At 34.0% G+C, this 14,490-nt stretch overlaps 1 protein-coding gene across 12 annotated transcripts in view; it reads right to left on the minus strand.

Moving 5' to 3' along the window:
* LOC149801587 (tumor necrosis factor alpha-induced protein 8-like) overlaps positions 1-14,490 on the minus strand; it is an 83,858-nt gene that overhangs the window by 20,653 nt on the left and 48,715 nt on the right. For 10 of the 12 annotated variants that reach the window (XM_089955821.1, XM_089955823.1, XM_089955827.1 and 7 more), the window contains 2 exons: positions 7,886-8,036; positions 1,283-1,338 (listed from right to left, as the gene is read on the minus strand). In XM_089955821.1, coding sequence (XP_089811947.1) covers position 1,283 — 1 coding nt within the window. In that variant the 5' untranslated portion in view covers positions 1,284-1,338; positions 7,886-8,036. Of the gene's footprint in view, positions 1-1,282; positions 1,339-7,885; positions 8,037-8,295; positions 9,032-9,126; positions 9,199-14,490 lie in introns of those variants that run through there. The other 2 variants (XM_089955826.1, XM_089955830.1) reach the window with 2 other exon arrangements.

Here is a 14,490-nt window from a genome sequence, read left to right on the forward strand (position 1 = left end):
AATACTCACTGGATGTCTTAATCATATGTGTCTATGGTACTAAGTTTAATACATATCCAATCAAAATAATCTCTAAAGTACTGACAGCCAATCAGGCACAATATCATCTCATAAATATGTGCTGATCTTGCTCATGATCATACTCATTTAAGGTCTTGATGATTTAAATCTATTCACCAATTTTAATCAAAATTGGATCTGAAACTGCCTCTAGAGTGATAACAAGTTCAACTAATCTGATCATTAATATGGGTTGATCTTGCTCATTGAAATCATGTGAGACAGTGATCATATAAGCCTACTTTTTGAGTTTCATAAGAAATTTAATCATAAATATGGCCTCCAGAGTGGTAACAAAATGCAAGATCACCTCATTTATATGCATGGATCTCCAGTATCAAGCTTGTTGAATATATGTTGATGTTGCATTGCTTTCTAAGTCTGATCAAAGTCAGATCAGAAACAGGGCTTCCATTACACCTCATTTTTAAGTCTGGATCTTGCTCTTTATCAAACATCGCTGTGAGTCTGATAATATAAGCATCTAATCTAAGATCAAAATCAGATTAAAACTGTGGATTCCAGAGTTGTAACAAGTTCAGCAAATCTGATTCAAAATTTCTTCATCTAGGATCTCACTCGTTTTCCTACTCATCCAAAATCATGATGATATTAACCCACATTCCAAGTCTGATCAAAATCATACGAGAAATATGGCTTCCACAATGACAAGCTCAGCCAACCTGATGCAAGATCACCTCATGAATGTGCATGCCTCTCACTAATTACTGAACTCTTCCAAGATTGTGATAATATAAGCAGATATTCCAAGTTTGATCAGAAAAACAGACTAAAAGGGGTAACAAGGGCAGCCAATTAGACATAAATTCACCTCATTAGTATGCATTTATCTCGCTCAAATTCATCTGATATTTTAATGATACATGCCAATATGCCAAGTTTAATTGAAACAGGATCAGAAACACACACTCCATTGTGACAACAAGCAATTTGGTGGCTGGACAACACATATCACACTATGAATGAAAAGCCTTAAACTCACTTGGCTTTATGCTTTATGATCAGGTAGGCTAAAAAAGAAAAGCCATCTCCACTTACTAAATATTAAAAGGGGCAAATGCAACCAAACAGATAGTTTTGGAGCTATAGGGTTTGCAAAAAACTTTTTACACTGCTGATGACTTTGTGCTCATTTAAGCTCATAGTTTGCTCCAGAAAAGACAAGGCAAACCAATATTTCCAAAATATTTATTATTCTTACTTGTGGAAAGCTATTCCAAGGTATCTGTTGCACAACACCAAAGTAACTCAAAAAACCTGAAAAACAAAATAAAATTTATGTGAAAATTGAAATGAACTTGGGAAATAAGAGACTCAGGTGGGTCTAACTGCTCATATGTTGATAGCTGCTGAACTCATTAACCCCTCATAACATATTTTACCTACCTCATCTCCTGTGTACCACAATAACATATCACAGTTTGTCTTATACTAAGTGTTGCTTTTGAGTGGCAGTAGTAATCTAGACATGTATCCCACATGACAAGATAATATGTCACAAACCATTGGATGACTTCCAACCATCTGCTAATTATGCATGTAGTTAAACAAATAAAATTTTCGCCTCACAGAGTGAGGAAACATGGCAGTGCAAAGGAAAGAAAACCTGACTTCAATAGCTCCAGATATTGTGGAGTTATTTCAATCTGAAAATGATGGAAAACAATGACAATCAGCCATTATGAGCAGAAAGTTACCTGATGGACACTGATCAAGAAATTTCAAGATTTTCATTGACCCTCTAAAAATAAATAGCACAAGCGTACATATATCTGTGTTTGTTCAAAGTATTTTATTAGTTTTTAATTGTTCAGTGGAGAATCATGAGGAGCAGAAGTGTAGGAAAAACTATTTCTGTTACTGCAGTTTTCCCATGAGGTTAAAGTTTATAAGTGAGATGACAAATAGAAATTCTGTGGGTTGCATAAAAACAGAACTATTGCATGTAATGAAGGTTTTAATTATTCACTGCAAACTCGTAATGGATGTTATGGATTATTAATGACATGAGAAGCAATCTGGTACATATATCATTCCTTTTACCTTCAATGCACGAGTTTTATTTCTGTATATTGCATTAATGTATACCATTATGTATATAACTTTATTTAAAAGCTTGCCAAATTTCAGCCTAATTGAAGGAATGCAAAGCAAAATATAAATAATTTACTTAAAGTAGCCCCCTCTATAAAATTCTGCAGGTTATGTCCTGTCAATGAGTCTCAAGGATTCAGGTAATGACAAGGTCATCACTGCCCTAGGTGATCCCTCTGCAAGTATGCTGTAGAGGGCTACCTAGGTGGTTGGCTCAGGGATTAACAAGTTTTAATATCCAAATGTAAGAGGAGTAGGCTAAGAAATACGAGTTAGTAGGATGCAGACATTTCTTTAATATTTGTTGATCAGAACTTGAGTCAATTACTTTTAAACAGAATCATTTATAATACAACTACTAATGAAAATTTGTACTATATTGCAATTTCTCACGGATTAAATTAAATTATTTTTTGGAATTTAATCACCTATGCATTATAATTTTTCTCTACAAAATCAAAGTATATTTTAATCTGCATATTAGTCATTTCACAAGACCAACATCTTTACAACCAATTACACTAATATTCTTTCATACTAGCCTAATAAAATGCTCTTTTCTTCAAGTTTATAAAACTTAAAATGGCAGCTCCAGCTCTAAACTGAAAATGTGATAAAAGAAGTGATCTTAATTATGGAATACTGTTGATTGTAAATGATTGAATTACAATTATATGCATTAAAAAAATGTCTGAAAACAAGATACCTGAAATTACCTAAGAACATCGACTGATGTACTACTGGCTGAAAAGAATTTGCAGGAATTCAAGATAAGACCATTTCCTCCTTTCAAATGCCGAGTGCTGAAAGCATCTTTGGTATTCTTTAGAGATAAGACTTTCAAATTAGAAGCTGTTGTTGACATAGTGGAAGTCAACTTTCATTTAGGACCAACTAGACATTATAACGCTTCTGGTGAAAACCCATGTCAATATGATGTTCCATTCAGGAGGAATAACAATTTTCAAGATGGACACTGGCAGGCATAGTGAATGTCTGAATGGTACTATTAGCACCAACTGAACATAAGAAGTTGTAAAATCCCACACTGATAATGAAAAGATTTTCAAAATGGCCACTCTGATGGATTGGACACCATACTGGCACCATTTTCGTTTGGGATCAACTAGACATCATAAGAAGTCTTCTGGTAAAATCCTATGTCAATATGACTTTTAGTTAAGGATGTTTATTTGCGGATTTGTAGCAATAACAACATTTTCAAGGTTGCTACTGTGCTAGCCATATTCAACATAGCTCAGAATCACTTTCATACAGAACCAACTAGCCATCATAAGAAATAATTAAGTGAAAATCTCATGTTGATATGATCATCCATTTAGAAGCAGTAGCGATAACAAGAATTTCAAGATGGCAACTGTGGCAGTTGCAATGGATTTTCAAGTGGCACCATTTTTATTTACAGGGTTCATACAGAAGTCTGAATGATAAATTCAAAGTCTTTTCCAAAACTTTCAAAGGCCACAAACATAGATTTCCAAGTCTTATTTTCACTAAAATTTTGTATACAAGTTATGTTATATGAGAAAACAACAAATGGAAAATAGTACAATGTTGATTAATGATGAAATGAAACTGAACGGGTCATCAAAAGAAAGAAACCAGGAAAACTCTACTACATCCGAATCTAATTCACCTTGGACAATTTTATTTGTGATTATGGAAAGAAATTAAAATGTTTGGGTTTATTTCAATTTTCAAACACTTTTAAAGACCTCAGGGTAATCTGCTCGATTTTCCCAAATTTTCAAGGCCCTGAAAATTCCACTTCATTTTTCCCAAATTGTCAAAGACCTTCAAAGACCATACGAACCCTGATTTAGGACCAAGTAGACAATGGGATGAATGTGTGTGTAAGGTTTACTGGCAATCCCCCAAGTAGCTTTTGAAAGAGTAGTGATAACAAACTTTGCTAATGGATGGATGGATGGACGATGACCATCCCATAAGCTCTTCTGGTCTACAACAGAAAGAGCTATAAATCAGTAATCAATGAAACAAGATTGCAATTACTGATTCAAATTACACCAGGTATTGTTTCACCAACAAGAATTAAATTTTGACTTAAAGTTTGTCTAGAATGCGGTAATCTGAATGGCTGAAATTTAGATCTATCTTTCAGACAATCAAAAATCTAAGACTTAACTTTGGACTTCTCTTGGTTAAATATGGGGCCTGATCTGCTATAGATGCTCATGATAAATGGTTTCTCCATCTACTGTATCTCTAGCCAAATTTTATGGCAGATTGAAATCATTTGTAAGCTTGAAATGCCTTCCAGCCAGTGTGCTTTCTGTCAAACCAGACCAAATTCTGTTGAGAATACTTTTAAGAAGTAGTTTAAGGAGTGTTTGATTTTAATAACAGCTGCCATATTATAGCTGGCAGATCAACATCATTTATGCAAATGTGAAAACTTTCATGCCAGGATGCTCTATGTCAAATTTGATTAAATCACTCCAGTGGTTTTTGAAAAATTGAAAATATAAAATGCAGCAAGACTCTATATAACACAAGATGGGACAACATGCCAGACACAGGTCCATGCTATTTTAACTAACTTGGTCAGGTCTGGATTTTATCAACAAAACTTCAAAATGCACTTGGCTTAAGTTGCGAATCCAGCAATCTGACTTGCTAATTTCCTCCAATCCCATCTGTTACTAGGTACATCAATGTAAAATTTACATAATCTGCAATTTCACATCCTAACCTTGATCTTTGATCTGTGAATCACAAAACTCCACACGAAACAGCCTTACCTCAAATGTGACACAACTATGAAGCTGGAATTGAATGCAAATTGAGAAAAAAAAAGAGACTTGCATTTTTAGTAATAGTGGGAAGTTTAGAAGGTGGATCAGCATAATTTGAACAGACTTTAAAGACTTTCATGCAAGGATGCTTATCATCAAATTTCATCAAATTATGCAGAGCAGTTCTTGAGAAGATATCATTTACAGGCTCTTCTATTTACAGTAACATCTGTCATATTATTGAGGGGCTGGATCTGCATCTTTTAAATAAATCTGAAATATGTCAGTATGCTTTATTTCACATTTGGTCAAATTCTGTTGAGCTACTTTTGTGAAGAAGTTGTCTATAGCAATTGTGAATGGACTAGACATGGTAGCTGAAGGCCAATATAAGCTCCCTTTGCTTTACGGCCAGGTGAGTTAATACAATATAAGCTCCCTTTGCTTTACGGCCAGGTGAGTTAATACAATATAAGCTCCCTTTGCTTTACGGCCAGGTGAGTTAATACAATATAAGCTCCCTTTGCTTTATGGCCAGGTGAGTTAATACAATATAAGCTCCCTTTGCTTTACAGCCAGGTGAGTTAATACAATATAAGCTCCCTTTGCTTTACGGCCAGGTGAGTTAATATCTCAGAAACAACGTAATTTGTCAATATAAGCATCTTCAAAAAATGTCCATAATGTTTACCAAGTTTCATGGTAATCCATCTGAAACTGGGGGCCCAGGTGTACTTCAAAGTTCTGGATGGATGCAAAGATGCAAAAACAAAAAAGGGATTACTATATACCCCCACCTCTACACCCCATCACATGTAAATAAGTTTAGTTTTAGATTATTTTTTAAAATATGTTTACAAGAGACTGATTGAATAATGTCAGAGAATTTTGTTCACTAAAATTAAAGTTCACTCTGATATGGAGACCGCTTTAAAAAATTTCGCCCAGCATACTTTGTTTTGATAATTAGTCATCTCACAAAGATCAAAGCAATGCACATGATCAAGTTATGATGTTGGCAAAATCAGGTATATGTGGCTCAGATACTGTGACAGTTGCTCATAATCAACAGTTGCCAAAAAGAACGAAAATGGTGTTATATTTCTCATGTTCACTTGTTGCTAAGCACAAATAAAATTAAAGTGTTTTTAAAAAATTGAAGAACCAATGAACAGACCAGAACAAGACTTCATGAAAAAAATCAAACTCAGGCCAAACATACAAGGCATACGAGTGCAGTACAATCAAAGTTCTATTATATATAAAGTGAAGCCATCAGTTTTAAAAATCTAGAACGAGAAGTGAAACAATGCTGGGAGACGGACAGAGAATTAATGGATAATCTGATATTACAAGTCAAGGAAGTATGTACAGAAAGGTGATCAATGATTTAAATTAAAACATTTTTGATATGTTTCACTGAATATGTAAAAGTGTCGCAAATGGTTAGAGTGCGAAATCAGCATAGATAGCTACTGAGTCTTCTAATGTTTTTAATTTGATCATGATTTAGCTAACTAATATGCTTAAATTCTTCGCTTGTATTTTGTTTTTATTTGCATTAAATGTTGATATTTCAAATTATTGGGCATATGTAATAATATTTCTTAATCAAATCTGGTCTAGAGTCCTTGAAGAATTTACACTCAAAGAGGTAATGGAATTCATCACCCAAATCATTATTTTTTTAAACATTTGTTACATTTTCTTTCTTCATATGGAACTTTATTTCACTGAAAAGTTTCAGCAGGCAATTTATGGTCTGACATCCTTAATTGCAAGCAAGTTAAGTACATTTTATTATAGAAATTTTAAAAATATTCTTCAGATTCCAATCAGTTTTAATATAATTCATTATGGTACCAATTTTATCATTTCTATTATTTAATTATACATCATATCACCCAACCTTTTCATGAATTGCTTTTATATGTGCTATCAATTTTCAAAGATTCCTTTATCCATGAATGCCACTGACAACTGCACAGACCCTGGAAGTGACTGTCAGCACTGTGAAGCTTCCCTCTCAAGGGAGATAAATGAGTTTCTATATGGGCCTATATCAAGTTGAAAACTAGATATGTTTGTGGAAGAAAAAGACCCCCACAGTGACATAAACATCAAACTTAACCTGATGGCAATAAAGATGGATGGACAATGGTAACACTAATATGCCCTTCCACATTTGTGATTGTGCCTAAAATATGTAACTTGCCTAGGATATATCAGCCAGGTGTGCAGAAAGACAGTCATTTAATTTCTATACCCCATATTTTTTAAAAACACAATTAACAGTTACAGTATCTAAGCAGGATTCACAATGAATGATAATTTTAATTCTTTGTGTCATAGTAATTAGTAATTAAAAAACACATCAAGATCTGAGTTTTTGTCAGTACAACTTCTTCTAAACTTCTCTGGTACCCTTTTCAGAATTCCACAACATTCACTATGCATACAGTACATGAAGTATTACTGGACTCCACTGAGCAAACAAATCCAAATTATCAGACTTTTTTAACCAACAAGTTCCCAAAACTATCATGAATTTCTTCTGACACAATTTTCATCATCAAAGTGCACAATTATTCCAACGATTTCTGCTTGCTGAGAAGATGAGATTATTCAAGTTAAACTGTACTGAGTGAAATGCTAGGCCAAGACCCATTATTTTCACATAGCCTGGTATGTCCATGCTCCAACTAAAACACTGAATAAACTGACAACCAAAATGCCTGTAATATGAAGCACACAAAGTTTTTACCCAATTTAAAACAGAAACAGTTAAAGGGCAAAGTAGATAATAGCACATGTTAAATTACTCTACATGTGCTTACAGAAGAATGATTGTTAAGGCCAGTTTGAATTAGATCTATGGATGAGTGGCATGAAAATTGTTACAGCCTGGACATGTAGTAATATAGATATCTTACCAACTTTTCAAGGAATCCCCTGAACTATGGACAGGCTTCTTAATTGTTCCTGTTTTTACTACAGCAAATACATTGTTTTCTTGGAAATCCCTGTAAACCTAAATGCTTTGTCGGAGTAGATGGTTGTGTCTTTTCAATGAATCATTGAAACCTGAAAAGGAGAAAAAAATATTAATTACACCTTATTCAATAAAAATGTGCACTTAATTATGAGCAATTCTATTTCCTTATAGCCCAAGCAAGTTCATTCTGCTTAAATGAAACTGCAGCTAAAGAATTCCTTCTTTACGTGCCATTAGTCACAAATATTTTCCTTTGTAAAATACTGTTTTCATTATGTAAAATACTGTTTTCATTATGTTTTTAACAACATTGAACAAGTGGTATCATCTAGTAATCCTTTGGGATACCTGAATTAAATAGTAGCCCTGACTCAGCATTTTGGAAGCCTGCAGGCTATGGCACATATTATAAATCCTATATCATGAGAAGTTGATGACAGACGAAGACATGGCTTAACACTCATCCAGCAGCCCTTTGGTCTATGAGAATTCAAAATACAGGAGCCCTGATTCATCATTTGGTAGCCCCTGTACACTGGCACATTAAATTCATTACAACCAGTGCCATGAAGTGCTTATGCCACACAGACACATGGTTGATCATTCCATTATCTAGTATTCCTTTGGGTTAACTGAATTCAACATATGGAAGTCCAGGCTCTGCATTCTGGCAGCCCATGGGCAAAATGAATTCAACATAGGGTTGCCCAGACCCAGCAGTTGGGCAGCCCCTGGGCTCTTGCGCACATTAAATTTGTCATACTATGTGTAATGAAAAGCTTATGTCACACATATGGCAGGAAGAACACTGTATAAAGTAATGAATAGATGGGCAGTGTGACTTCTGTTTCTAGGCAGGGAAGACAAAATAAATACAACAATTAATAACAAGTTCTATGACAAGCTTAGATTCATCACCTGCTAACCATGCTGTGATATGATAAGCAACTTTTCTAACCATTTTTACACAAATAGTTAAAATTACTGTTGATATATAGTTCTACTTATGTCTTACTATCTCTACAAATGCAATATTATGAGACAAAATTGTTGATTTCGTATAGATGTTAAGCCTTTGTAGAGAAACTTGTTCCGTCTTTAGTGATTAAATAACATGACATTTTACACTATAATCAACAATAATATTCTATAAAACACTCATTTAGAAGTGGTCCTTGCCTTTACATCTAAGGCCTGGCTAACCTTCTGTGTGCTAATGTAAGCCAGCATACAAAATGATACTGTTAGTGGAGCTCAACATTTATACAACATGACTCAAAGAAATAGTGAGAAATTATCATATATTGTATATACTCACTTAGGCGTCCAAATGCAAACAATATAGACCCTGATCTGATGTTGTATAATACATGGGCAGATCAGAGTCTATTTTGTTTGTTCTACTGCTTATTCCTAATAAACTGCATGGACCCAGATTGGCTGTGCAGTTTGCAGCTGTACTTTGACTTAAAAGTGAGCATATACAGTACCAGAAACTGAAGAGTGTGTTTAAATACATACACTTATGCAAGCCATAGCAGCAGCGGGTTCTTGAAGTTGTATACCAAGGAACTATGAAGCATGGTAGCATAATTATTTATTATTTTCCTGCAGTTTTCACACTTGAAATAAAATCAAAGTATACTCAGACATGCACACTTAAAAATAGTGCCTTTTATGAAAAGCAACAATTATTCCTAGGTGACACATGACTATAACAATTCTCTTCAGAATTCCAACTGGCATCCTCCACCTTGGGTATTTAGACTCTGTTCTAAATAGCATGACAAAAAAAAAACATCACTCATCAAAATCCTGTCCTAATTTAGCCAATTCCAACAGTTGTCAAATGTGCCAATTTAGCACAATTTAATCAATAAAATGGGAAAGCAATTTCCCTGATTCTATTTTCTAGCATGACCTTTATTTTTGCCATTTCTAACTTGTAATTTAGGTGGTATCAACCCAAATAGATGTTAATGATCCAAATATAATAATATAAATTAGCATCATCTCCCAAAAACAACTCAACACTATGACTTGAGGTACCAGACCATGAAGAAGTCTACCAAATCATTTTTTTGTCTGAAGGAAGTGCATTATTTAAAATAAGGATGTATCACAATGTGTATTATGGCATGCAAATAGGAAAACACACTAACTTAAGACCTTAATGACTGTAAAAGCATGGAATTCAGTACACATCTTTATAAATATTACTTGGTGTGTGTGTGTGTAATTTAGATTTTTAGTGTAGCTTTAACAATTTTTCAGTCTTATCGCTATGACATCTGCAGTGTGACAGTTTATAGTGATGTCTAGCACTGGTGCATCATGCCGCAGGCATATAGCATGATGTCCCACCCAGTCACATTATCCTGACACTAGGCCAACCAGTCCTAACACTAACCTCTTAATGATGGGTGTCTAGCGAGGCAGCTGTAAGTACCATTTTTGTAAGTCTTTGATATGACTCCGCCGGGGTTCGAACCCACGACATCTCACATCCGAGGCAGATGCTTAAACCACTAGGACACCGGAGCAGTCATTATAAATATTACTGTAATAATCAATTAATCAATACAATTTTATGGCTCCTGCATTATTCAATGTGGAAAAGAAATTGGCATTGTGGGTAATGGTTACTCTATAAAATATTCACCATTCTCTTATTTTTTTAACAGTCTCAATGATTATGACAATACACATTAATATAAATAATTTCTTGAAAACAATTTTTATCTACAGCTATCAAACCAGCTGTAAAAATGGTGGGGGAGAGAAGGACCAAAAACATTCAGTGTTAATTTATTACTTTAACAGATATAAGTAGGGTACTATTTTGTACTTTGTGTGAAAATTTACTTCCTAAAATCTCAAAAACCTATCATTTTATACTCCTCTTTTAATAATAATAATAATAATAATAATAATAATGACTTTATTTAAAGAAGGTAACATAATTAGCTAAGTACTAATCTACCTTGAGGCCCTCAAAGAAAAGAATTTATTTATTTAAGCTGCATCTCTGAAGCGATTGGATTATTGGATTTGGAAGAAGGAAATAGAGTGGGCATTTCTAATTTCAACTGGTATACTATTCCAGAGCAAAGTTCCAGGTGGGGAGTATTGCCAGGTAGCCTATACTGGAATAGTGATTGTAAATGTTCAGGAGCACTATTACTGGATATCCTCTACATTAATTTGGCTTTTCTCAAATGGATTCAGTCTTTAAAAGGTAATATTTTTAACCTACCAGCTAAATTTTCCTTGCTTTCTTTCTGGATTGATATTAGCCCAAATGCTCTTTTCTGAAGATGTGCCAGCTTTGCTATGTTTTTATCATTTGAATTACCCCATACTGTATTACAGTAGTCTAAATAGGGCTGTATGTAACTGTTATAAAAGAGTTTTCTGTGCCTTTCAGGGAGAAAATGTCTTGTCCTACTGAAAAGCCATAAACTTGAATTGACTTTTTTACTGATATGTTTGATATGTTCAGTCCATGATAGGTTATTATCTACCAAAACACCAAGTAGTCTATCATAACAGACCATTTGCAAATTTTTATCCTTTCATGTCAGACATAGTATTTTAGTTTTGCGACAATTTACCACCATGCCATTGAATGTGCACCAGTTGTCCAGTTTGTTTAATTAAGGCATTCTGTAAAGAAATTTAGAGTTCATGCTTTGTGTTTTGGATATCTGACAATGTTGTGTCATCTGCATAGAGATCCGCAGATGATATTGAGTCCCTTAGTAAAAGTTGTAGGTCATTAATATATAAAATAAATAATATAAAATAAATAGTAATGGACCTAGAATTGAGCCTTGTGGTATTCCATATATAATTGTTCCAGGTTTGGACAGAACATTATTTATATAAACATGTTGTGTTCTCTCACATAAGTATGAAGTAAACCATCTAACTGTGCTTTCATCACATTGGTAGATTTTCAGTTTCTTCGAAAGGATTTTATGATCCACCATGTGAAAAAGCTTTCCTGAAATCTACAAATACTGATCCTATTATTCTATCTTGGTCAAGTGCTTGAAGCCATTTAACAGTCAGGGAGATCAAGGCATTCTCACATGAATGTTTCTGTCTAAAGCCTGATTAATTAGGGTGTAACAGCAAGTGTTTGGTTAAATATGACATGAATGAGTCATGGACATGTTTTTCAATCAATTTTGACAAGTTTGGTAGTATTGAGATTGGTCAGTAGTTATCACTTAGAACCAGATTTGTGAATAGGAGTTACTTTTGCAGTTTTCCATATTTTGGGGGCAGATGAGGTTGTAATACTTAAACAGATTATGAATGTTATGGTATCTGAAATAGCCAAGGCAGAAGTTTTAATGAGTGGTGGACCAATCTGATCGAGTCCTGTAGCTTTCTTGGTATCAAGTTCACCGAGACATTTTTTAACAAAGTTTTTTTTGATACTGGTGGAATAGAGAAACATACCTCCTTTGAGATTTTGATGCTGCAGAACCTTTTCAGTTCATTAAAGTTGTTTTCTATCACTGGTTCTTTTAATTTTGTGGTAATGTTGGTGAACAAATCATTCAAAACATTTGCAATGTCAGTGTCATCAGTGACTATAGTGTCATTTACCAGAAGTGAGTGAATTTTATTTGTCTGATCTATGTGTGTTCCTCCAGTGAGTTCATTGAAGACTTTCCAAACAGAGTTTGTGTTGCTCTTTTTGTTTTCAAGCAAAGATTGATAATACTTTTTTTTAGCTTTTTTAATCATACTTGTTATTTTATTTCTCAATACTTTTTATTGTGCATGGTTTCCCATAGCCTTGAATTGGTCATAGCATCTAGCATCTAGGATTTCAGTAGTAAGCCAATTAGGTTAGCTTTCATTCGTTACTCGATGAACTTTCAGTGGTGCATGCTTAGAGACCACATCCATAAATAAGTCAGTCCACTCCCTCAGAGCTTCATCTATGTCATCCAAATTTTGGATCATATTCCATGGAACTTTATATATGTCATTGACAAATTGGTCTTCATTAAAAATTTTGAACGATCTGTAAGTGATCATTTTGTGTGTATTTTTCTTATTTCTCTTAAATTTAACCTTTCTTGACAAAAAAGTAGGATAGTGGTCACAAAGACCAACATTTGGTACATTAACACAAAGACACATTGTCTGGTAGGTTGGTATAAATGTGATCAATAAGAGTGCTTGATTTTTCTGTTAGCCTTGTGGGCTCATTTACCAGCTGGACTAGGCCTAATGATTCAATAAATTCAATCCAGTTGTTACTTATTTGAGTACAGTGAGAAGGTCCTTATTTATATCGCCGAGTATATATGTTTCTTCTCCTGTGCAGAACATTTTTTATTTGTTTCAAAAAATAATTCCAAAGATACTCTCAATTTCATGTGACTCCAAGTCAAGTCGCCTTTCTACAGTTAAATCTTTCCTAATGTATACAACAAGACCTCCCCCTGCTGTCCCTCTGTCCCTGCATAATGGTTTATTCTAGCCTTGACAGTAAAATAGATTATCATTGTGGTTAGCATTTAATTTGGTTTCAGTGAGTCCTTAAACATGTATATTATCTTCCTTGGAAGACAACATAAACTTAATCTGGTCCATTTTTCCCACAATACCTTGTACATTTAAGTCACCCATGTTAAAACCTTTTGTATTTAGTTTCATATCAATTATATGTATGTCATCATGCAATGGGGTACTCAGTGAGAATGTCTCCATACTACTTTTATCATTCTGACATCCTATTTCCATATTTAAATGTTCATATATATTAGCATCTGCAAAGTCACATACTGACTCTGAAAATCCTTTAACTTTTGCATTTACAATAGTGTCGATTGAATAGTTAGTCAAGAGTCTCACTATGTACAGTTAGATTTTTATAAATGAAGCACTGGCATTCTCCATTTTCAAAGACTAAGCTACCACCGACTTTCTGTACAAATTCAAGCATACATCATTAACTTCTGCAAGGCTCAAAATTAGCAGTTGTCTGATATCATGAGACCATTTAAGTTTCAGCTATAGCTTGTCAATGTTTTGCGGGAAGGAGAAGTGAAGATTCAGCAGGACTAGTAAATTTCCAAATCTATTAATCCTTTTAACTACAAAGAAATTTACTCTGAAGTCTAGGCCTATACAAAATTAAATATTGCTTACCATGACAATATACCTTTTTACACCCAGACTGCAGTGGTGATTATGTTTTCCTCCTGAATAACACTTCCATGTATCATTTCACTCTACATTCCATTCAGATTAGTTGAGTTTGAAAGCAAGGTTAGCATAATGGCAGTCATCTTTCATTTGAGGTTTTTCAAAGTGTTTGATAACAAATGACTGTCTCTTCTAAATGATACCGTAATGTTACAATTTCAGCTAGGCACTGAAAGCCAGAGTAAAACCGAATCTGGCATACACAACAAAAATTATAGAATAACCTCTTATGACATGATGCTGTATTAGTGACTGCTAACACACACCAATCAAATTAGTTTTTTAAACAAAATCATTGGTTTATAAATA

This window comes from Sinohyriopsis cumingii, chromosome 4 (assembly GCF_028554795.1).
Source record: "Sinohyriopsis cumingii isolate HCF-2022 chromosome 4, ASM2855479v2, whole genome shotgun sequence".
NCBI lineage: Eukaryota > Metazoa > Mollusca > Bivalvia > Unionida > Unionidae > Sinohyriopsis > Sinohyriopsis cumingii.